The 26,993-nt window shown below is 35.4% G+C and overlaps 1 protein-coding gene across 1 annotated transcript in view; it reads right to left on the bottom strand.

The window, feature by feature from the left end:
• The window catches only part of LOC102124844 (UDP-glucuronosyltransferase 2A3), a 40,187-nt gene extending 21,022 nt beyond the window's left edge, over window positions 1-19,165 (bottom strand). The window contains exons 1-2 of the mRNA XM_005555165.5: window positions 18,407-19,165; window positions 11,782-11,930 (exon numbers count right to left, since the gene is read on the bottom strand). Coding sequence (XP_005555222.1) covers window positions 11,782-11,930; window positions 18,407-19,121 — 864 coding nt within the window. The 5' untranslated portion in view covers window positions 19,122-19,165. The remainder of the gene's footprint in view (window positions 1-11,781; window positions 11,931-18,406) is intronic.
• Between the last annotated feature and the right edge of the window lie 7,828 nt (window positions 19,166-26,993).

Below are 26,993 nucleotides of genomic sequence, written 5' to 3'. Positions count from 1 at the left end.
GAGAGAAGAATCAAATAGATGCAATAAAAAATGATAAAGGGGATATCACCACCGAACCCACAGAAATACAAACTACTATCAGAGAATACTATAAACAACTCTATGCAAATATGCTAGAAAACCTAGAAGAAATGGATAATTTCCTGGACACTTACACTCTCCCAAGACTAAACCAGGAATTTGATTCCCTGAATAGACCAATAGCAGGCTCTGAATTTGAGGCAATAATTAATAGCCTACCAACCAAAAAAGTCCAGGACCAGATGAATTCACAGCTGAAATCTACCATAGGTAAAAGGAGGAGCTGGTACCATTCCTTCTGAAACTATTCCAATCAATAGAAAAAGAGGGAATCCTCCCTAACTCATTTTATGAGGCCAACATCATCCTGATACCAAAGCCTGGCAGAGACACAACAAAAAAAGAGAATTTTAGACCAATATCCCTGATGAACATCGATGCAAATATCCTCAATAAAATACTGGCAAACCGGGTCCAGCAGCACATCAAAAAGCTTATCCACCACGATCAAGTGGGCTTCATCCCTGGGATGCAAGGCTGGCTCAACATTCGCAAATCAATAAACATAATCCAGCATATAAACAGAACCAAAGACAAAAACCACATGATTATCTCAATAGATGCAGAAAAGGCCTTTGACAAAATTCAATAGCCCTTCATGCTAAAAACGCTCAATAAATTTGGTATTGATGGAACGTATCTAAAAATAATAAGAGCTATTTATGACAAACCCACAGCCAATATCATACTGAATGGGCAAAAACTGGAAAAATTCCCTTTGAAAACTGGCACCAGACAGGGATGACCTCTCTCACCACTCCTATTCAACATAGTGTTGGAAGTTCTGGCTAGGGCAATTAGGCAAGAGAAAGAAATCAAGGGTATTCAGTTAGGAAAAGAAGAAGTCAAATTGTCCCTGTTTGCAGATGATATGATTGTATATTTAGAAAACCCCATTGTCTCAGCCCAAAATCTCCTTAAGCTGATAAGAAACTTCAGCAGTGTCTCAGGATACAAAATTAATGTGCAAAAATAGCAAGCATTCTTATACACCAGTAACAGACAAACAGAGAGCCCAATCAGGAATGAACTTCCATTCACAATTGCTTCAAAGAGAATAAAATACCTAGGAGTCCAACTTACAAGGGATGTAAAGGACCTCTTCAAGGAGAACTACAAACCACTGATCAGTGAAATAAAAGAAGACAGAAACAAATGGAAGAACATACCATGCTCATGGATAGGAAGAATCAATATCGTGAAAATGGCCATACTGACCAAGGTTATTTATAGATTCAATGCCATCCCCATCAAGCTACCAATGAGTTTCTTCACAGAACTGGAAAAAACTGCTTTAAAGTTCATATGGAACCAAAAAAGAGCCCGCATCTCCAAGACAATCCTAAGTCAAAAGAACAAAGCTGGAGGCATCATGCTACCTGACTTCAAACTATACTACAAGGCTACAGTAACCAAAACAGCAGGGTACTGGTACCAAAACAGAGATATAGACCAATGGAACAGAACAGATTCCTAAGAAATAATACCACACATCTACAGTCATCTGATCTTTGGCAAACCTGACAAAAACAAGAAATGGGGAAAGTATTCCCTATTAAATAAATGATGCTGGGATAATTGGCTAGCCATAAGTAGAAAGCTGAAACTGGATCCTTTCCTTACTCCTTATACGAAAATTAATTCAAGATGGATTAGAGACTTAAATGTTAGACCTAATACCATAAAAACCCTAGAAGAAAACCTAGGTAATACCATTCAGGACATAGGCATGGTCAAGGGCTTCACATCTAAAACACCAAAAGCAACGGCAATAAAAGCCAAAATTGACAAATGGGATCTCATTAAACTAAAGAGCTTCTGCACAGCAAAAGAAACTACCATCAGTTGAACAGGCAACCTACAGAATGGGAGAACATTTTTGCAATCTACTCATCTGACAAAGGGCTAATATCCAGAACCTACAAAGAACTCAAACAAATTTACAAGAAATAAACAAACAACCCCATCAAAAAGTGGGCAAAGGATATGAATAGACATTTCTCAAAAGAGGACATTCATACAGCCAACAGACACATGAAAAAATGTTCATCATCACTGGCCATCAGAGAAATGCAAATCAAAACCACAATGAGATACCATCTCACACCAGTTAGAATGGCGATCACTAAAAAGTCAGGAAACAACAGGTGCTGGAGAGGATGTGGAGAAATAGGAACACTTTTACACTGTTGGTGAGATTGTAAACTAGTTCAACCATTATGGAAAACAGTATGGTGATTCCTCAATGATCTAGAACTAGAAATACCATTTGACCCAGCCATCCCATTACTGGGTATATACCCAAAGGATTATAAATCATGCTGCTATAATGACACATGCACATGTATCTTTTTTGCGTCACTGTTCACAATAGCAAAGACTTGGAATCAACCCAAATGTCCATTAGTGACAGACTGGATTAAGAAAATGTGGCACATATACACCATGGAATACTATGCAGCCATAAAAAAGGATGAGTTTGTGTTCTTTGTAGGGACATGGATGCAGCTGGAAACTATCATTCTCAGCAAACTATCACAAGAACAGAAAACCAAACACCGCATGTTCTCACTCATAGGTGGGAACTGAACAATGAGATTAGTTGGACTCGTGAAGGGGAACATCACACACTGGGTCCTATCACTGGGAGGCGGGAGAGTGGAGGGATTGCATTGGGAGTTATACCTGATGTAAATGATGCGTTGATGGGTGCTGACGAGTTGATGGGTGCAGCACACCAACATGGCACAAGTATATATATGTAACAAACCTGGACATTATGCACATGTACCCTAGAACTTAACGTATAATTTAAAAAAAAAGAAAAAATGTGAGAAACCCACACTGAATAAAGGAACTTTAATATCGAGAAAATAAAAAAAAAAAAAAGAAGCTGCATCAATTAATGAGCAAATAACCAGCTAACCTCATAATGACAGGATCAAAATCACACATAAGAAGATTAACCTTAAATGGAAATGGGCTAAATGGCCCAATTAAGAGACACAGACTGTCAAATTGGATGAAGAGTCAAGAATCATCAGTATGTTGTATTCAGGAGACCCAACTCACATACAGAGACACACATAGTCTCAAAAAAAAAGAAAAAAAAAAAAAAAAAAAAAAAAGGCAGAGGTTGCAATCCTAGTCTCTGATAAAACAGGCTTTAAATCAACAAAGATCAACAGAGACAAAGAAGGCCATTACATAATGGTAAAGGGATCAATTCAACAAGCAAAGCTAACTATCCTAAATATATATGCACCCAATACAGGAGCACCTAGATTCATAAAGCAAGTTCTTAGAGACTTATAAAGAGACATACAATAATAATGGGAGATTTTAACACCCCACTGTCAATATTAGACAGATCAACAAGGCAGAAGGTTAACATGGATATCCAGGACTTGAACTCAACTCTACACCAAGCAGACCTAGTAGATATTTACTAAACTCTCCACTTCAAATCAATAGAATATACATTCTTCTCAGCACCACATCACACTTATTCGAAAATTGACCACATAGTTGGAAGTAAAGCACTCCTTAGCAAATGCAAAAGAACAGAAATCACAACAAACTGTCTCTCAGACCACAGTGCAATCAAATTAGAACTCAGGATTAAGAAATTCACTCAAAACCGCACAACTACATGGAACCTGAACAACCTGCTCCTGAATGACTACTGGAGAAATAACAAAACGAAGACAGAAATAAAGATGTTATTTGAAATCAATGAGAACAAAGATACGATGTTTCAGAATCTCTGGGACACATTTAAGTCTGTGTGTAGAGGGAAATTTATAGCACTAAATGCCCACAAAATAAAGAAAGAAAGATCTAAAATCAATACCCTAACATCATAATTAAAAGAACCAGAGAAGCAAGAACAAATAAATTCAAAAGCTGGCAGAAGACAAGAAATAACTAAGATCAGAGCAGAACTGAAGGAGGTAGGTACACAAAAAGCCCTTCAACAAATCAATGAATCCAGGAGCTGGTTTTTTGAAAAGATCAACAAAACAGACAGACCACTAGCAAGACTAATAAAGAAGAAAATAGAAAAGAATCAAATAGACACAATAAAAATGATAAAGAGAATATCATCACTGTTCCCACAGAAATACAAACTAACATCAGAGAATACTATAAACACCTCTATGCAAATAAACTAGAGAATCTAGAAGAAATGGATAAATTCCTGGACACATACACCCTCCTAAGACTAAACCAGGAAAAATTTGAATCTCTTAATAGAAAAATAACAGCCTCAAAAATTGAGGCAATAATAGTCTACCAACCAAAAAAAAAAAAAAAAAAAAAAAAAGTCCAGGACCAGATGGATTCACAGCCAAATTCTATCAGAGGTATAAATAGGAGCTGGTACCATTCCTTCTGAAACCATTCCAATCAATAGAAAAAACAGCAAATCCTCCCTAACTCATTTTATGAGGTCAGCATCATCCTGATACAAAACCTGGCAAAGACACAACAACAAAAAAGAGAATTTTAGACCAATATCTCTGAGGAGTATAACTGCAAAAACTCTCAATAAAATACTGGCAAACCAAATCCAGCTGCATGTCAAAAAGCTTATCCACCACGATCAAGTTGGCTTCATCCCTGGGATGCAAGTTTGGTTCAACATCCACAAATCAATAAATGTAATCCTTCACATAAACAGAACCAATGACAAAACCACATGTTTATATCAATAGATGCAGAAAATACCTTCAACAAAATTCAACACCATTCATGCTGATAACTCTCAATAAACTAGGAATTGATAGAACACATTTCAAAATAATAAGAGCTATTGATGACAAACCCATAGCTAATATCATACTGAGTGGGCAAAAACTGGAAGCATTCCCTTTGAAAACTGGCACAAGACAAGGATGCCCTCTCTCACCACTCCTATTCAATGCAGCGATGGAAGCTCTGGCCAGGGCAATCAGGAAAGAGAAAGAAAAAAGGTATTTAATTAGGAAAATAGTAAATCAAATTTTCCCTGTTTGCAGATGACATGACTGCATATTTAAGAAACCCCTTCATCTCAGCCCAGAATCTTCTTCAGCTGATAAGCAACTTCAGCAAAATCTCAGGATACAAAATCAATGAGCAAAAATCACAAGCATTCCTATACAACAATAACAGACAAACAGTTAAATCATGATTGAACTCTCATTCACAATTACTACAAACAGAATAAAATACCTAGGAATCCAACTTACGAGGGATGTGAAGGATCTCTTCAAGGAGTACTACAAACCACCAGTCAATGAAATAAAAGAGGACACAAACAAATGTAATAACATTCCATGCTCATGGATAGGAAGAATTAATATAGTGAAAATGGCCATATTGCCCAAGGTAATTTATAGATTCAATGCCATGCCCATCCATCAAGCTACTGATGACTTTCTTCACAGAATTGGAAAAAAAACTACCTTAAAGTTAATGTAGAAGTGAAAACGAGCCCACATTGACAAGAAAAATCCTAAGCAAAAATAACAAAGCTGGAGGCATCACAGTACCTGACTTCAAACTATATTATAAGGCTACAGTAACCAAAACAGCATGGTAATGGTACCAAAACAGATATATAGACTAATGGGACAGAACAAAGGCCTCAGAAATAACACCACACATCTCTAACCATGTGATCTTTGACAAATCTGACAAAACCAAGAAATGGAGAAAGGATTCCCTATTTAATAAATGGTGTTGGGAAAACACACTAGTCATATGTAGAAAGCTGAAAATGGATCCCTTCTTATACCTTATACAAAAATTAATTTAAGATGGATTAAAGGCTTAAATGTTATACCTAAAACCATAAAAATCCTAGAGGAAAACCTAGGCTATACCATTCAGAACATAGGAATGGGCAAGGGCTTCATGACTAAAACACCGAAAGCAATGGTAACAAAAGCCAAAATAGACAAATGATGTCTAATTAAACCAAAGAGCTTCTGCACAGCAATAGAAACTACCATCAGAGTTAAAGACAACCTACAGAATGGGAGAAAATTTTTGCAATCTACCCATCTGACAAAGGGCTAATATCCAGAATCTGCAATGAACTTAAACAAAGTTATGGGGAAAAAAACAGACAACTCCATCAAAAAGTGGGCAAAGGATATGAAAAGACACTTCTCAAAAGAAGACATTTATGAAGCCAACAGACACATGAAAAAATGCTCATCATTGCTGGTCATCAGAGAAATGCAAACCAAAACCACAATGAGATACTATCACATGTGAGTTATAATGGTGATCATTAAAAAGTCAGGAAACAACAGATGCTGGAGAGGATGTGGAGAAATAGGAATGCTTTTCCACTGTTGGTGGGAATGTAAATTAGTCCAGCCATTGTGGTAGACAGTGTGGAGATTCCATCATCAAAACGGTATGGCAGTGTCAGGAAAACAGATACATAGATCTAGTTCTAAATCTAGAAATACCATTTGATCCAGTGATCCCATTACTGGGAATATACCCAAAGGATTATAAATCATGCTACTATAAAGACACATGCACACATATGTTAATTGCAGCACTATTCAAAATAATAAAGACTTGGAACCAACCCATATGTCCACCAATGATAGACTAGATAAAGAAAATGTGGCATATATACACCATGGAATACTATGCAGCCATAAATAAGGATGAGTTCATGTCCTTTTGAGGGACATGGATGAAGCTGAAAACCATCATTCTCAGCAAACTATTTCAAGAAAAGAAAACCAAAAATTGCATGTTCTCACTCATAGGTGGGAATTGAAATAGGTGGGAATTGAACAATGAGAACACTTGGACACAGGAAGGGGAACATCACACACTGGGGGAAAAAATGGCACTACTAGAAAACAGTATGGAGGTTTCTCAAAAAATATTAAAAATAGAATTAACAGGGCAGGGAATCTATTAATTCTAAAAATAGAATTAATCACACATCTGGCCTGTTGTTGGCTGGGGAGCTGGGGGAGGGATAGCCTTAGGAAAAACACGTAATGTAAATGACAAGTTGATGCATACAGTAAACGAACATGGAATATGTGTACCTATGTAACAAACACGCACATCATGTACATTTACCTTAGAACTTAAAGGATTATATATATAGATGTCATCATCAAAACGGTATGGCAGTGTCAGGAAAACAGATACATAGACCAATGCTATATAGAATAGAGATCCACAAAATAAATTTATGCATTTACTGCTATCATAGTATGGATAGTTGAGCCCTTCACACTTCATGTTAAAATTTGATCCCCCATATTGGGGGTAGAACCTAACAGAATGTGCTTGTGTCATGGAAGCATATCCCTCATGAATAGATTAATCCCCTGCCTGGGAGGGGTATGTTTATTAGTTCTTATAAGAGCTAGTTGTTTAGCAAAACTTAGCACTCTCCCACATCCCCTCTTTGTGGACTCATCTCTTGTCATGTAACCTTTGCATATACCACCTCTTGTTTGCCTTCTACCTCAAGTGGAAGCATCCTGAGAACCTTGCCAGAGGCCAAGCAGAAGTCAGTTCTGTGCTTCTTGTACAGTATGCAGAACTATGATTCAGATAATTCTATTTGCTATATACATTTTCTAGTCGCATGTATTCCTTTATAACAACACAAATGGAGGAAGATAGCAGCTAATTGACTTTTGACAAAGGTGCCAAGAACACATAATGGAAAAAAGACAACCTCTTCACTAAGTGGTGCTAGGAAAACTGCATATCCACATGCAAAAAAAATGAAACTAGACCCCTTTCTCTCACCGTATACAAAGTAAGTAAAAATGAATTACAAATTTAAAAGTAAGACCAAACATTATACAATTACTAGAAGAAACTATAGGAGGAATGATTTGTGACATTGGTCTAGGCAATGATTTTTTTTTGGATAGGATTTCACAAGCACAGCCAACAAAAGCAAAACTATATAAATGGGTTATATCAAAGTATTGAGCTTGCGCAGAGAAAATGAAGCAAACAATAGAGTGAAGAGACAATCCACAACACGAAAAAAATTTGCAAACTATGAATCTGACAATGAGTTACATCTCAAATATACATAGAAGTAACATCAGTCAATAAAAATAAATTACTAATTTGATTAAAAAATAAGTAAAATACCTGAATAGACATTTCTCAAAAGAAGACTCTCAGTGACTAAGAAGTATATTGCAAAATGCTCAAAATCACTAATTATCAGGGAAATGCAAATCAAAACTAAAATGAGATATCACAACATCTTTGTTATGGTTATTAACAAAAAGACAAACAAACAAAAAAACAAGTGTTAGCAAGTATGCAGAGAAATAGGATCTTTTGTAAGTGTTGAGGAAAATGCAAATTATTACAATCAGTAAGGAAAACGGTATGGTAGTTCCTCAAAAATTGAAAATAAAACTACCATATGATACAGCATTTCCATTACTGGGTATATATATAAATAAACTAAAAAGTCATAGAGATAGCTGTCTTTCTATGTTTACATCACCATTATTCATATACCCAAGGAATGAGTCAACCTATAAACATCCTTTAATGAAGAAATACATAAAGAAAATATGGAAAAAATATATACATATATATGTGTCCATTCCATTGGATATATATATGCTTGTTTGAATATATATATATTTTCAATGGAATGAATATATATATATAATTGAATATATATATTCAATGGAATTAATATACATATAATTGAATATATATATACACATATATCCAATGGAATGGATATATGTATTATGTGTGTTTTTCTGTATAGCTATATATATCAATTCCATTATATATATATATATCCATTCCATTAGATATATATAAGTGCTATTTCTATTATATATAAGCTTTTTTAATAGCTCAATAGCATTCCACTGGAGAGAGATATATATATTTTTTCCAATGTGTGTATATATATATCCATTTCATTAAATATATATATATAAAAGAATGAAATTTTGTCATTTGTAGAAATATGAATCAACCTGCCGAGCATAATGTTAACTGAAATAATCCAGGCAGAGATAGCATGGTATCCCTTATATGTGGAATCAGAAAAATTAATCATAATGGAAGTAGAGAGTAGAATTGTGGTTACTAGAGGGTGAAGAGATAGTAGGGAGGGCAATGAGAAATGGTGGATCAAGGGATTCAAAGTTATAATTTGGAAGAATGTGTTCTGTTATTATATTAAGTTGTTGGGTAACTATAGTTAATAGTGATGTATTACATATTTCAAGATAGTTAGCAAGCAAGTTTCTGAATGTTATCACCACAAAGAAATGATAAGTATTTAGATAATGGGTTTATTAAGTATCTTGATATCATTATTATACATTGTATAAATGTATTGCAATACCACAGCATTTCTTTTAAACACGTGCAGTTATTACATGTCAAATTTTAAAAAGAAAAAGAAAAAGAAATATTTAGTGTAAGACAGCCCTAAACTGTGTCTCAATTAAACTTGTAAAATTATCAGCACGAAAGCTTTTACCTAATAAATTAATACTGTATGGATCCAACTTTTTAAAAAAATGACTTCTATGATTATTTATGTGAGTGTGTGTGTGTGTGCATTTGCGTGTGTGTGTGTGTAAAATCTGGAGTGTGAGAATAAAAGCTAGTATGTCATGGGAGATTACCTAGAGAATGATGAAAATTGTTACCCCTCCTTCTGTATCTCTATTTTAGATACAGATGCCATGACTTACGAGAGCTTGATTTTCTGGTATAACTTTCCTGGTAAGTAAAATTATATTAACAATTATTAAATAAAATTGTGTTCATCAGTACACATCTTACCACAAAGCCCATAATTTTTCTGGAAATCCTAATGGCTCTGAACCTTTCCTAAAAGGATTTTGATTATATTTCCATAAAACAGGAAATGAGGTTTTTCTTTTCACCCTGTAGTGATTGGTAAACCTAGTATTGTTACCATAGCTACAGTGGTAAATTCTTACAATTTTATGTTGTCTAGCTATGCATTTAAAATATAAGTTGAACTTTCCCATAGCAGAAGCAGGTCTCAGTCAACACTGACTCTGCTTAAAATCTTCCACCTCCTTCCATTTCTTCAATGTGTTCAGTCAGTATCTTTGCTTACACACTGCCTTCTGATAATCATCCTATAGGACATCTAGATACAACCCACTTGGACTTGCATCACTGATCCTCTGTACTCCACAGTGACTGTGCAGATATGACCAAGTGACTACCTTTCAGTCTCCGAATGCCTCCAAGGAACTTGTGCCTGCTTGCATTAAACCTCCCAGTTACAGTTCCCCACTGGAAACCCACGTAGGTAACACCCTGGATCCCAGTAAACATTTTGGAACACAGATCCCTCACTCTCTTTCTTGGTCTCCACTCATTGGTTGAATGTGCTTTTCCCAGAGAACTTTCTTATTCCCAATGTTCCTATAAGAGATACTGAACTCTTTTCTCTAGAAATGATGAAAGTGCACAGCTTCTGTTATTTTATGTATTTGGTTAAGTTTCTCCTCTGTTTCTCACTTGACCAACACAAACATAACATCTGGCCTGGTCACGATTTCCTATAGAGTGGTTATCTTTGTAGAAATAAAGAAGACATAGGACATACAAGAGACACATTGGTGTCTTCCAGTGTAAACAAGTTCCCTATAAGAACAATCTTGGTATAGATTGCACACTTAGGCATTAGGCTGTTCATCAGAATAAAAAGTATCTCATGAGAGGTAGATTATGAATTTCCATGACTAAATACCCTGGAACCTTGTCAGGTCAAAGCTAGAGCTAATAGCCACTTTTGGGACAATGAACTCAAGACATACTTACAAAACTATTAAAAAACTAGAACAGCTATTACTCACTTTTGCTTCTCAATATTGTTTCTTTCAACATTCCTTGAACTATAATTTTTTCCTCTGATCATTTAGGAATATAGTATACAATTTTGTTTTCACTCCAAAAGAAACCTGCAGGCTGCAAAATCATTTCCATGAGCTCTACTTTGTCTTGATGACTATCAATATTTAGATTTCTGTCCACAGAGATTGAAACCTTGTTTTTCTCAAGTGGCTTTTATAAAACCTCATCTAAAATTCTCATGAGCTCTAAGTGAATAGTCACAACACAGAATTCATCACATAAATCACAAACAAGATTACTTCTAAGTACTTATTTGAGTAAAAGCCATCATTATGTTTAAACACTTAAATATTCCATTTATAGAAAATTTCCTTTATTTCTTGTCTTCCTTCATCATTTATTTTCTCTCACTCACCAACTCCTGTGGAGTGTATCCAATATGTCTCATGAAAATACGATTATTTCTGTACTATCATGACAAATATCCTTGTTCATAAGCCCAGTTTGATTGTGAGAAAGGATTGAACATTCTTTTTAGTGATCTTCATGGCTCCAATTCCATACTAATTCAATGTATTATCCAAACTATTGTAACACTAGTATTTTAAAATCTATTCTAATCATGACATTCTTCTGCCTACTTTCTTATCATAATGCAGAAAAGACATATATCACCTATAAAAGCCCCTGTGGCATGGAAAATAAATACAGAGTTGCAAACAGAAGACATTCAACATCATCTTTCTATAACTAAGGTTGTAATCTTTCAGGGGAAAACAAGTCATGCCATAAAGTACATAATATTCCTTAATATAATAGTCCTACCTTAGGCAAAGGTTTGGCAGGTTTACAGTGTAATCCTCCTACAAACTCAAAATTAGGTTGGTATGGTTGAGGATATTCAAAATCCCAATATGTTCGTATTAGCCATATCTCAGCTTTTCCCACAGTCTCACATAATGTAGTGGGCCTTCCTAAATAAAATAAATAACAGAATGAATTAACATACAATTTAAATAAAAATTGTACCGCTAATCTTTCAATAAACTATTAAGAAAAAAATAAGTTTAGGTCCTCTAGAACAGCATGGCTTTTAGATGTCAAATGAAAGGGAAAATTATTGAAATAATACAGAAGAAAAAAAAGAAAGAAAGGAAAAAAGAAAGAAGACAAAGAAAGAAAGGAGGAAAGGAAGGAAGGAAGGAAGGAAGGAAGGAAGGAAGGAAGGAAGGAAGGAAGGAAGGAAGGAAGGAAGGAAGGAAGGAAGGAAGGAAAGAAAGAAGGAGGGAAGGAAGGAAGGAGGGAGGGAAGGAAAAAGGAAGAAAGGAAGGAAAGAAGGAAGGAAGGGAGGGAGGGAAGGAAGGAAGGGAGGGAGGGAAGGAAGGAAGGAAGGGAGAAAGGAAGGAAGGAGGAAGGAAGGAAGGGAGGGAAGGAAGGAAGGAAGAAAGGAAAGAAGGAAGGAAGGGAGAAAGGAAGGAAGGAGGAAGGAAGGAAGGAAGAAAGGAAAGAAGGAAGGAAGGGAGAAAGGAAGTAAGGAGGAAGGAAGGAAGGAGGAAGGGAGAAAGGAAGGAAGGAGGAAGGAAGGAAGGAAGGAAGGAAGGAAAGAAGGAAGGAAGGCAGGAAAAAAGGAAGGAAGGAAAGAAAGAAGAAAGGGAGGCAGGAAAAAAGGAAGGAAAGAAAGAAGGAAGGAAGGGAGGAAGGAAAAAAGGAAGGAAAGAAGGAAGGAAGGAGGGAAGGAAGGAAGGAAGCAGGGAGGGAGGGAGGGAGGGAAGGAAGGAAGGAAGGAAGGAAGGAAGGAAGGAAGGAAGGAAGGAAGGAAGGAAGGACAGTTATATTTAAGTGTATTTTCACAACTTAAAAAAAAGACACAACTCCAAAATACAAATAAATTTATTACTCATTTTTTACCTCTTCAAGTTAATCGCAGATGATAGATGAGTCCCACAATATCTTCACCAAACAACATCTCTGTGTTTTCTAATCTATAGTCAGAGGTGTATCTTTCCATAATCCCACCAGGATCGGTTCCCTTTAACATGCTGAATTGCATATCATTAATTAATAGGTTATTGTTTTATTAGTAGGAATTCTTTGACTAATTTTTACCCATAACAATCCTCTTTTTGGGTTGTGAAGCACCCATGTACATACTATGATTATCATACACTTACTTTAGTGTTTCTCTCAAAAGATGTGTTTTGAAGAAAAACACATTTTCAAGATTTAATTTTAGGCTTTTAATCAGAAGAATGGCTGACTGCAAATAATGAAGTAATTCATATCTCTTTACAAAAACATATTTTGCAACTCATAAAAAGATAAAACCCCATAAGATAATTCTTTCCTCTTTAAAATTCAAATCAAATTTGGTGGTGTTATACACCATAGTGTGGAGAACCTCTTTTTTAAAGTCATCACATTTTAATGTTTGAAGTTTTTTCCAAGGTCATAAATCCAAATGTCTTTAATTTGATATTGAATAAATTGTACTGAAGATACTCAGTTTGAAGTTACCAGAAATTAGAATAGAGCTATCTCTCAACTTCCAAGCAAATGCATTTACGTCCTCTAGATTTGTTGTTTTCTGTGCCTCACATGCTACCTGCATTACCAACCTCTAGATGTTTTTAATTAATGTGATATTAGTTCTCATTTAAAAAAGACTCAGTTTTGAACAATTGGAGTCATTCAATATTTTAAGGATAAATATACAGTAACGTATATAAAGATGATCAACGGAAAGAAAATTAAATTTGCTTTTTATATTAAAGTAGATAAATTACATCTTATTTGAAATGCCATACACACATGTCTTGGAGATATTGTGGGTTAAATTGCAGTTCATCTCAATAAAAGGAATATGCCAATAAAGTGATTACACAAATTTGGGTCCAAGGACATATAAAAGTTATGTTCACCATATCTTGTAGTCTTTTAGCTGTGCAATATCATCACATTTAAAAAACAATGCACATACCTTAGTTAAAAGTATGGCTAAAAAGTGCTAATAGTCAGCTGAGCTTTCAGTAAGTGAGGTTTTTGTTGTTGTTGTTTGTTTTTTTTCTGGTGTAGGGTCTTGCTTCGCTGTTGATTACTGTTGATTGATCAGGGTGGCTGGACAATTTTTTAAAATTATACAACAATGAAGATTTTTGCATGAATTGACTCATCTTTTCATGAAAGATTTCTCTGTAGCATATGATGCTGTTTCATAGCAGTTTACCCATAGTAGAATTTCTTTCAAAATTTGAATCTGTTCTCTCAAACCCTGATGCTGTCTTATCAACTAAGTTTGTGTAATATTCTAAGTCAGTTGTAGCCATTTCAACAATGTTCATAGCATTTTCACTGGGAGAAGATTCCAACTCACGAAACCAATTTCTTTGTTCATCTATAAAAAGCAACTGTTTAAAAAGCACCTCCTCATCTGTTTTACAGGTTTTAGTTTTATCATGATATTATAGCAATTTAGATAAACCTTCAGGCCCACCTATAATTTTATTTCTTTTTCCATGACCACCCCATCCACAGTGAATTCCTCAAATGATGGCTTCGATCCCTCAACATCATCCAGGAGAGTTGGAATCATTTTTTCCCAAATTCTTGTTAATGTAAATATGTTGAATTCCTCTCATGAATCATGAATGTTCTTAATGGAATCTAGAATGAAAAATCCTTTTGAGAAGATTTTTAAAACACTTTCTCTATTACTGAGAGCTATAGTCTTACAAAATATATATCTTACATAAGCCTTGAAAGTCAAGGTTATATGATCCATGGAATGTAATATGGATATAATGATAGGAAGCATGCAAACAATATTAATATCTGTACATCTTAATCATATCTCTTTGGTGACCATGTGAATTGTCTATGAGCAGCAATATTTTGAAAGGAATCCTTTTTTTTTTTTTTTTGAGCATTAAAGGTCAACAGTGTGCTTAAAATATTCAATAAGCCATGTCATATACAGATGTGATATCATCCAGGCTTTGTTGTTCCATTGATAGAACACAGCGAAAGTAGATTTAACATAATTATTGAGTCCTCTATAATTATTACAATAGTAAATGAGCATTGGCTTTAACTTTGTTACCAGCTGTATTAGCCACTACAGGAGATTCAGCCTGTTTTTTGTAGCTTTGAAGCCAAGTATTAGCTTTTCCTCTTTAGCTACGAAAGTTTTAAATGGCATCTTCTTCCAACAGAAGGCTGTTTGGTCTACATGGAAAATCAGTTGTTTACTGCAACCGCCTTTGCTGAGAATATTAGCTAAGTCTTCTGCATGACTTTCTACTGATTCACATTGAACTTTTACATCATGTAGGCAGTTTATTTCTGTAAGCTTCATTAATCAACCTCTGCTAGCTTCAGTCTGTTTTCTGCACCTTCCTCTTCTCTCTAAGGCTTCATGCAACTGAATAGTTAAGGTTTTACTATGTATCAGTTTTTAGCTAAAGCCAAAACTTAAGGCAATGTTGTGGCTGGTTTAATTTTTTCTTTTCTTTTCTTTCCTTTTTTTTTAAAGTGGTTTTGCTCTATCATCTGGGTTGGAGTGCAGGGGAGCAATCATAGCTCACTGCAGCCTTGGACTTCAAACTTCTGGGCTCAAGCCATTCTCCCACCTGACCCTCCCAAGTCACTAGGATTTCAGATATGAATCACTGCAGCTAGCTAGCTAATTTGATTTTCTCTCCAGACAACTAAAACTTTCTCCATATCTGCAGTGATAATGTTTGTTTATTCTTATCATTTGTATGTATGCTAGAGTAGCACTTTTAGTTTCCTCCAAAAACTTTTCCTTTGCATTCACATCCTGTTTAACTGTTTAGTGCAATGGTATAGGTTTTGGCCTGTCTCAGTCCTTTTTGTTGCTATAAAGGAATAACTGAGCCTGTCTAATTTGTAAAACAAGAAGGTTTTTATTTGGATCACAATTCTTCAGGATATATAAGAAACATGGCACCATGGCACCAACATCTGCATCTGGTGAAGACCTCTGGTTTCCTCCATTCATTGCAGAAGATGTTGGGAGTCAGTGAGTGCAGTGATCAGAAAATGAGAGATTAAGCAAGAGAAAGAGGGTGGATGTTCCTGGCTCTTTTTAATAATTATCTCTCCTAGTACCTAATAGAGTGAGAACTTACTCACCCTTTTCCCCAGGGAGAGCATTAATGTACTCAAAAGGGATCTACTCTAATTACCCAAACATCTCCCATCAATGCCCACCTCCATTATTGGTGATCGAATTTCAACACAGGATTTTGTAGAGACAAGCAAACTCTATCTAAACTACAGTACTCGTTAAACTTATTCCTTTCTACATTTTGATTTAAATTGAGAGAACTGCTAGTTTTCCTCTCACTGGAACATGTAGAAGTCGTTTTACGTTATATTACTGTGTCTCAGGGAATAGGGAGGCCTGAGAAGAAGTGGGATGGGGAAACAAATCAGTGAAGCAGTTAGTACATGCTCAACATTTATAATTAAGTTTGCAGTCTTATACGGAAAGAAACCAAGGTGCCCCCAAGCTGGATAACATGTAACCATCAAAGAGAACTGATCCCAGATCACCATAACAGATATAATAATGAAACATTTGAAAAAGTCCAATAAATGACAATATGAGATAGAGTCAAAAAGTATATACTTTCTGTTGGAAATATTATGCAAAACTGATTTGCTTGATGCAGGGTTTTCAAAAACCTTTAATTTATAAATTTCATTTTTTGTGAAGCACAATAAAGCAAAGTATAATAAAATGAAATATGCCTGTGCATAAGAACTTATGGAAATAAAACCATGAGTTGAAATTGATTGATATCATTTTTCCTATAGTTGTTTTAATATGTACTCTTGATTTAGACTCACAATAGATAATTCTATAAAATATATAATAATCAATAATTTAGTAAGTTGGAGCTATGGAATAAATCTAGTTATTAATTTAATTTCTTATTTCAAGTTGCTCAATGATCAAGTGAAATGATTTTTTTTTTTTTTTTTTTTTTTTTTTTTGAGACGGAGTCTCGCTCTGTCACCCGGGCTGGAGTGCAGTGGCCGGATCTCAGCTCACTGCAAGCTCCGCCTCCCGGGTTCACGCCATTCTCCTGCCTCAGCCTCCCCAGTAGCTGGGACTACAGGAGCCCGCCACCTCGCCCGGCTAGCTTTTTGTATTTTTTTTAGTAGAGACGGGGTTTCACCGTGTTAGCCAGGATGGTCTCGATCTCCTGACCTTGTGATCCGCCCGTCTCAGCCTCCCAAAGTGCTGGGATTACAGGCTTGAGCCACCGCGCCCGGCTAAGTGAAATGATTTTTAAAGAATTGTTGGGGGCTTTCTGAACGCATGGCCAGAACCTACTTTTGTTTATAGGAAAATACTCTTTCACCCCTTTTTTCATCTTTGATAACAGTTTTGTTTTATTTTAAATTTCAGTCTTATCAGGGGGCTTTAACTATAGTCATAATTTACCAAAGTTTGCCAGTGATCTCTACATAGCTGTACCTCTTTCAATTCATATCTTAATATAGACTTGAGGCCAAGGTCTTTGAATTATTTACCTACATCCATAAAGCCTGGTAGGCTATTTGCTGCTAGTCAGAGATTACTGAATACAAAATTATTTAAGGCAAATCAATACATGTAAATCAAAATCATGCCTAAGGCTAAGGACATTTGAAGTAGGATCCTCTGAATATTATTTCTGTGAAACAGTCTATATATTAGAATTCAGTGGAATACATTAAACAGTATTTTAGTTTCTAATATGATTATTCTTTTGTTCGTGTTTCTACATATTTCTCAAACATATTTGGATAAAAACATGTCTTGCATTGACTAGCTCAGATCACAACTGTATATGAAAATTGCAAAGCAAAACAACTTTTTATCAGTAAAGCAAAGAAATAAAAATAAGTCAAACGGGGGTGTATATCAGTAAAGCAAACATTCCACTATCTCATGCCCCACAAGACCATAGGTTTTTAACTTTGAATAATATTTTTTTCAAGTTTTTGTGAAGTAATCACCTAAGACATTAAAGAATTCTAGAAAATGTTTCATTTTAGTGATTCTTGAAAAAATAATTCAAAGAGGACTTTGTGAAGATTGCTTTTTAAATATATGATGAGAGAGAAAAGAATTATTAGCATCTTATTTCAATAGAACTGGTATAAAAATCAGATTAACAATCAATGATTCTCTAAATATGTGATGTAGATTTGCGCTATTTGGAGGAAATATAAAATGTAATCTCTTTGTTAATGATGATCATTTTTAAGTATATTACTGATATTAAGAACAAATATACTTCCCTTATGAAAAACAGTTACAACGTTTTCTAAAATAAAAACTCATTGACCTGCATATGTATGTCATAGACAATGTATGGCAATTTTAAAAAAATATTTCTTTTGATAACCAAATTAAAAATAAAACAAAATCTCTTACCTAATGCCTTACTATAAAACTCTTTCCAAAAATCATAGTCATAATCCTGAATCCAGAAGTGGAAGAAAACTGAAAGCATTGAATTTTTCACTCTTTCCAGAAAGGTCATTCTGTCTGTTAGTCGTGTCATAGGTACAGGTACATAGGAAAGTGGAGCTGGAAGTTTCCCACAGCTTCGCTCCATATTGCCTCCTAGAGAAGTTCTAAGTGTGACCACAAAAGGGACTGCAAGCAACTCAGCCATCAGGTCTCCACAGGGAATCACAGGGTCTATAAGCATTACATCGTAGTTGGTTTCCTGAAGTTTCTTCATAAGTGTCTGATTGTAGATAAAGCTCTCACACATCATTTTTAAAGTTCCTCTTATTTCAACAAAAAAATCATTTAATTTTATAACTGATTGCCAGGTTGATAAGCCTGGCAAGACATTCAGAGCTAGGTCAACAAATGTTTCTTTGTTTTCTGTTTTGTCCTGTGGCATATGGACCACCTCAAATTTCAGTGCAGAAGGCTTCCTGTAGTCAATTAAAAAAGACTTTGAGTGAGTCAATACTGTTACCTCATGGCCCCTCACTATGAGTTCCTCTAGAATGACCTTGACATTAAGCCAATGGCTCATGTCACAGGGCCACACCAGGACCTTCCCACAGAATCCACAGCCAGCACAGAAGAGCTGCAGGAGCAGAAATACCAAAGCTGACTTCTCAGACCTCATGGCGGCAGTTCCCTCACACACTGATCTGCAATGGTTTTGTAGTTACTAAGCATGGAGTTGAAATGACAATATAAGCACAGAAGTTAAAAATTAATATCTTAAGAGTAAAGTTCAGTGGTTGATTGCCAGTATAACATTTATTGAAGGTATCAAAAAGAAGTGCAATGTAACAGGGAAACGTTGTTCCAAACTTCTAGAACTTAGAAATAAAATACATAAAGATACTTTTATTATCTATACTGATGATAAAGAAAAAAAAATTTAAATCTTTAGATTTAATGATTCATGTGCAGAAACATGCATACAATCACACTTACATTCATTCCACACTAAGTCCAAAGTATCAGATGGTTTAGGACAGCACATGTTTCACATCCCTTGCTCACAAAGGACAATACAAAGATTTACTGAAAATACACTTGGAGACTTTGAGTAACTATTTTGATTAATTTTATATAAGTACACAGTGTTCAGTGTTTCAGAGGGAAAAATGCACAACTGCTTTAATATGGGATAATTAATAAAAACTTTAGTAAGGCATTTGACTCAGGAGGTGAAATGAAAGCTTTGGTAGGATTTATTGTTGCCAAAGGAAACATTTCACAATCAACAGAAGCATGATGAAAGTATAGGATACTTGAAAATCATTCCAGTGAGTAGTGATCACAGAGAAAGTTCAGGGCAGGATGTTTCAGAAGAAAGTTAGTTTGAAACAGGAGAACACAGTTTTAAATAAGCAATTATGAGTTTGAATGATAATTTATAGGCAAATAATTATTTACTCAAGTTTTAAAGGACAGTCACAAGATCAAGTTTTCTTTAGCAAAAAACTCTTACATCTCAACAGAGTGGTATGTAAAAGTAAGAATTTAAAAATAGGGAAAATGATAAAAATTTTATATTAGTTACTGAGACATGTCAACCTAATGGAAAGAAACATAAATTGTTAACAGTAAATGCAAAAAATTAATTTTAAATTTGTATTTACTGGTAATATCTGAGATAGGAAAAAATGTATAAGAGAAAAAACATGGTTGTTGTTTCTGTCTTAATTAGCAGAAGGCGGATAATGACATTAGGTAAAATATTATGCACAAAATTTAGAGCAGTTTTCAGAATCAATATGATCTAACTGGGTTATTTTTCCTGTGGTTACTGTTCTAATTATTCAACAACTCTATGTAGATGTAAACCAAAAATAAAATCTTAAGTATCCCCAACCATCTAAATGGACCCTTACTCTCAGCAAAGAGGATTTCAAAGTTAATCTGAAAAACTAGTTCAAGCAATGATGGGAAGTGGGGTGGTGGGATACGACATGCCTCATTATACCCTCCTCCTTTTTGAATTCAGGAAAAACTTATTACCACTACCATCAACACAGACCTTAAAACCAATAGAACAGACTTATTAAGTTTGACAAGAAACATTTACAGTCTATTCTCTCTGAAGACTGTTGCTTGACAGCTTTATCTGCATGAAAAAACCTTGGTATTAGCCACCCCTTATGCTAACCCAGACATTCTTGTCTATTAATTCTATGTCTTAGACAACAATATAACTCAACCAATTGTCAATAGAAAATCCTTGAAATAGCCTATGACCTGGAAGTCCCTACTCCTAGTTGTCCTGCCTATCCAGACCAAGTCAATGTAAAACTTACATATATTGATTGATGTCTAATGTCTCTCTAAATTGCATTAAAACTAAGTTGTAGCCTGAGCACCATGATGATATGTTCTTAGGATCTCCAGAGGGATATGTCACAGGCTATTACTGACTCATATTTGGCTCAGAATAAAACTCTTCAAATATTTTAAAGTGTTTGACTCTTTTCATCAATAACAACTTGACACTTGAACATCTGGTGCCTCAGACAAAACTCAGGACACCATAAAACTTGCCTGAACGTGAAGCTAAGGTAGCAACAGAGGCTCACTGAATGCCTCTCCAATTTTGAGCTTCTTCAGTGGAACTGGTAAGTCCTCTTGAGTCTTACATCTCTCTTTGGTTTATAGTCCTTGATTTATTCTGAACTTTTAAAATTTTCTCCTTAGAGGTTGTCTTTTAGAATCCTACTTTTAGAATCCTAATTATAGTTCAGGAGTTCATTCTAAAGGGTCCTCTCCATTGCCTTTTCTCCCAAAGATAAGCTCAAATGGCTTCTCTGCACATTTGCATGAGAAGTTGAACTATTATTTTTGAAGATAAATAAGAGAGGAGAGACTGAGCTTCTCAGCACTGAAGAGAAAGGACATTTTGCTCCTCCCAGCCAAAGGGGCCTATTTGGAATTTCTGGGGTGTTAAAATCTTCATGATGTATAGTGGTCAAACAGAGAATCCCTCCCAACACAATGAGTTTAAAAAAACTCATCTAGAAAATGCATGTAGGAGCTGATCACTCAGTGTTTTGAACCCTCATGGAGGTGATAGAAGTCTGGAGAGAGAAACTAATGAGAGAAGAGAAAATAAGAAACCAGTTAGGCAGATAGTTAGGATAAGGTTCTTGGTAGAAGTCATCCCCCCAAAAATAACAGTGTTTAAGAAATCAAGCTGCAAGCGCAGATAAGGAAGCAAAGCCCAAAGCCTTTGAACCAGTGAGCTCTGCCTATATACGATGGCCTTCAGCGAGCATATTCCTTTTCTTTTTGGGCATACTCGGATAAAGGAACTTGAACAAGGTGCTTGCCTTAGACAGACCTGTGACTGTATACATAAGGAAACTTACACAGAACCAGACACGCCTCTGTGACACATACATAGTAAGCAAAATAAAACAACATGCAATAAGTCAGGCTAAGGACGTGCATACACACTAGAGGGAAGAAGTGAAACTAACAAGAATTTGTATGTATGCAAATAAGACATGCAATCCTGACTGGTTTTTCGTGTCTTATGCAAATGAAACACTCTGCCCCATTAGGTTTTTTTTTTTTTTTTTTTAAATAAAAGTCTTTGCATTCTACTGTGAAATGACAACCCTCTCAAGAGCTCCCAGTCATACCTCAACAACAAGACTGCTCCAGTGACCCTAGGCTGCTTCACTGTAAAAAGTAAAGTACAGGTTCCTCTTCAAAGACTTTCCTCCCCTCTAATTAAGAATAAATAGTAACTTCTCTTAGAAGCAAAATTTGTTCAAAGACCTGTGCTAACATTCTTAAATATCTGCTAGCCGTAATAAAGAAATCAATATACTTTATGTTTTTAACTCCCACAATTTAGTCTAAATATTTGCCCTGGCATGCTTACACTGGTCCAAGCAAGCATTAGGTAATAGCCTGTTCCTTTTCCTTATTTGAAGGTGTTTCTACCTTTCTCAGCATTCCACAAGTTACTTCCTCCTTCCTTTGTTCTCCTCTGCCTTTGCCTCTTAAAAAGTTCTAAGTTGTTAGCCAATCTGCCCTAATAGAGAATGTGAGGTCCTATTCCTTCCAGTAGAAACCAGACACAGCAGTAAGGTGGACACGTCAAGTTATAAATGACCCTGTCTCTTTTTTTCAGTGTAGTTTCATGACTAAACTGCTGGTTAGTGCATACTTTCTGCAGAAAGTAGAAAAAAAAAATGGCCTTGCTGAAGAAATTAAATTTATGTTCAGGTGTTATTTCTTTATGGCACTGAAGAAAAAGCATTTCAAAGATTCGCTAAGACATGTAAGCAGGCAGAAACAACTCAACGTTAAAACATGTGGAGTCTCACTTACACTCAGCACACATTGACGCACCACACAAAAAACCCTAGGCCACAGTTTGGTTCCTCCTTTTAAGAAAAAAAGTGGGAAAAAATTTAAGAATGAGGAAAGACAAGGACAAAATCTCTTTTGGGGCAATTTTTTAGTTTCATTGGGCTCACATTTGCAAGCATTTGTGTAAAATGGAGACGTTTGAGGGCATTCCGTGTCTAATGGTTTAGGACCACCCCCTTAGTGCTGTCTTGTCATGGAGTTTTCAGAAGATATGATTGTTTAAAAGTGTGTAGCGGCTCCCCCAACCTTCTTCCTGCTCCAGTCAGGTAGGACCTGCTGGCTTCCCCTTCACCTCATAATTAAAAGTTTCCTGAGGCCTCCTCAGCCATGTTACCTATACAGCCTGGGGAACTGGGAGTAATTTAAACCTCTTTTTTTCATAAATTACTGCTGTCTCTGGTAGTTCTTTATAGCAATATGAGAACAAATGTGAAAACAAAGTAATACAGAAGATGTGAGAACAATGGGACAGCAAATGAATACAGAAAACTAGAGATGTGGTTCATTATTATAAATATACCTGAAGATGTGGAAGCAACTTTGGAGCTGGGTAATAGGCAGAGGTTGGAACAATTTGGAGGGCTCAGAATAACACAGGAAGATGAGAAAAAGACAGGCAGATCCATAGGGCCTGAGTTGCCTAAAGCCTTGAGAGCCCTCCCGTTGCACTGATGTGCCCTGGTTTTGAGACACAGAGTCAAAGGAAATTATTTTGGAGCTTTACGATGTAATGAGTGCCCTGCTGGGTTTTCGACTTGCCTGCGGACTGTAACTCCCTTTTTCTGGCCAATTTTTTCCTTTTAAAATGGGAACATTCACTCAGTTGCTGTATCCCCACTGTATCTTCAAAGTAACCCTCTTGTTTTTTATTTTCCAAGCTCATAAATGGAAGAGACTTGCCTTGTCTCAGATGAGACTTAGGATTTGGACATTTTGGGTAATGCTGGGATGTGTTAAGACTTTGGAGGACTGTGGAGAAGGCATGATTTTATTTTAAAATGTGAGAAGGACATGAGATTTGGGAGGGTTCAGGGAGAGAATGATACAGTTTGGGGCTCTATGTTCCCACCCAAATCTCATGTTAAATTGTGATATGTTTCAGCCGTGTCACCATCCAAATCACATCTTAAATTGTAGTTCCCATAATCCTCATGTGTTTTGGGAGGGACCCAGTGGGAGGTAATTAATCATGAGGGCGGTTATTCCCATGCTGCCATTTTCATGATAGTGAGTTCTCATGAGATCTGATGGTTTTATAAGGGGTGTTTTCCCCTTTTGTTCAAAGGACATGTTTGTTTCTGCTTCCACCATAACAGTAAGTTTCCTGAGGCCACCCCAGTCATGCTGAACTGTGAGTCCATTGAACCATAAATTATAAATTTCTTTATAATTAACCCAGTCTTGGGTATGTCTTTATTAGCAGTGTGATAATGAACTATTACGAATTGTTAACTTCGGTGCTAGATGTTGAGGGTGGTGGGAGGTGATTGAATCATGGGGATGGTTTCTAATGTTTTAGCACCTTCTTCCTAGTGTTATCTTATGATACAGCTCTCATGAGATCTGGTTGTTTAAAAGTGTGCATCACCCCCCACCCCCCACCTTCATGCTGCTCCAGCCATGTAAGATATGTTGGCTTCCACTTTACCTTCTGGCATGATTATAAGTTTTTTTAGGCCTCCTCAGTCATGCTACCTATACACCCTGTAGAATGTGAGTCAATTAAACCTCTTTTATTCATAAATTACCCAGTCTCAGGTAGTTCTTTATAACTATGTGATAATGGAGTATCAGACTTTCTAGGGCTCCAGATAGTTACATATTATGTTCTGTTTTGCATTTTTTAAACTGATGGCCACATTCCACTAAGTAAAAATTTAGACCCAAAGGCTTACATGTAACTAGAAAGTTTCTAGTTTCTCTATTTTTACATATTTTTTCCTACCTGCTTTAAGTCTACTGGTAGTTTTCTACTGAGAAAAAAAAAATTACCTTTTAGCTAGAACCATTATTTTGGTGATTTTCTTTTTATTTTGATTATTATTATTTGTAAACCAGTGAGTTTGTATCAACATCTCATGTCTGGAGTTCTAAAGTAAAAGCGCTAAAATCTTTGTATGAGTGTGCATATGTCTACCTGTACATATGTGTATTTTTTTTTTATGTGTTGTAGCTACAAGGAGCCAAATAAAATTAAAGTTAAGGACACCTCATAAATTAAAGAAACAACAAGCCTAATGACTTTTCAAGTCCATGTGACTTAAGTAAAATTTTTAATGAATAAACTAGCTTTAAAATTATAAGTAACCTAATATTAGAGATGTCTTAAGAATTGTCACCATTTTTCTTTCCACTTATTGATCAAGTGGTTTCTTACTTATTCTTGCCAAATATATTTTTTTAACTGCAAAATATTGTAAGGTGCCAAAATTTGGCATGAGGTTTATAAAACTATGAACCCAGCCCCAAACAGAATAATCTTTGCTTGTGTAATTTTTAGTAAAGAAGACATTTAATACTGTTGGCTTAATGAAGGCAAATAAATCCTGAGTGATAGTTTAAATACCCATATATTTAACTTTAAGTTTCTTAGTTAGGTAAATACCTGAAACTCATAGGGTATGAAAATGGTTAACAACAACAACAACAAATAACTAAATGATGACTGTCGCAGTTTTTATAAATAATCTAGGTAAACTATTAAATAAATTTATTATGTGACTGTAATAAAATGAATGTCATATAATTTGTAATCTAAAATTATATTAAATAATAGATATTTGTTAAATGTATGGGTAATATTTGATTTCAAGAATTATAAGGAAACTTTAAAAATGTTTTCTTATTAAAAGACAATTATTTTTCTAGTTCAAAGTTTATTTAAAGGGTATATATAATACAAGGCAAAAGAAACTAGGGAATAAGAGAGAGTTAAAGAAGCATCAATATAAAAAGTAACCTTTGGTAAGAAAGATTACAAGAAAATAAATCTTGTATGGTAAATTTGTGTTCTAAAATAAAATAACAGGTTGTTTAAGAATATGGATGTTTAAGAGAAATCTCAATGTCTAAGTATGTTATGAATAATCTGTGTAGGTCATAGTAAGTTTAGTGAAATGAAATGTATTCAAAAAAATATATGAAATATATATGATTATGTTAGCTATAATTAAAAGAATCTATAATAGTCTTTCTGGTAATTGGACTTTAATATTAAAATTAAACTAATACAAAACTAATGTTTGGAGTAAAAAATTATATTAAAAAATTGAGTTAATACAAGAATATTTCAATTTTTAAACTGTATAATCTGTTTAATAGAAGTTTAGTTTCTGCTGTACCTGCTGCTTCAGCTCTTCTTCCCTTTTGAGAAGGCCTGGGATGGTAACTCTCTCCTTAAACTTTTGTTAAATTCTATAACATTTCTTTTTATTAATAAAGTATGGGAGACAGTTTTTGAAAACAGGCATGAAAAACATATTTTGGTTCTGCCTGCCGAGACCAGCTCAGTCGTGGAGAACCTAACCCAGCGGCACTAGAGGAATTAAAGACGCACACTCAGAAATACAGCATGTGGAGTGGGAAATCAGTGGTCTCATAGCCTTCAGAGCTGAGAGCCTGGAACAGAGATTTACCGCCATATTTATTGACAGCAAGCCAGTGATAAGATTTACTAAAATTATTCCTATGGGAAATAAAGCCCAAACAAAGGGTTGGGCTCTGGTTAGTTACCTGCAGCAGGAACATGTCCTTAAGGCACTGATCACTTATGCTATTATCGCAAGAACAGAAAACCAAACACCGCATGTTCTCACTCATAGGTGAGAACTGAACAATGAGATCACGTGGACTCAGAAAGGGGAACATCACACACTGGGGCCTATCACGGGGAGGGGGGAGGGGGGTGGGATTGTATTGGGAGTTATACCTGATGTAAATGACGAGTTGATGGGTGCTGACGAGTTGATGGGTGCAGCACACCAACATGGCACATGTATACATATGTAACAAACCTGCACATTATGCACATATACCATAGAACTTAAAGTATAATAATAATAATAATAATAATAATAATTTCTCATTAAAAAAAAAAAAAGAACACCTTAAACGGTTTTCTGCCCCGGGT

Source organism: Macaca fascicularis, chromosome 5 (genome assembly GCF_037993035.2).
Source record: "Macaca fascicularis isolate 582-1 chromosome 5, T2T-MFA8v1.1".
Taxonomy (NCBI): Eukaryota; Metazoa; Chordata; class Mammalia; order Primates; family Cercopithecidae; genus Macaca; species Macaca fascicularis.
The sequence above is the reverse complement of the archived record's forward strand: the minus strand, read 5'-3'. Positions and strand labels throughout refer to the sequence as shown.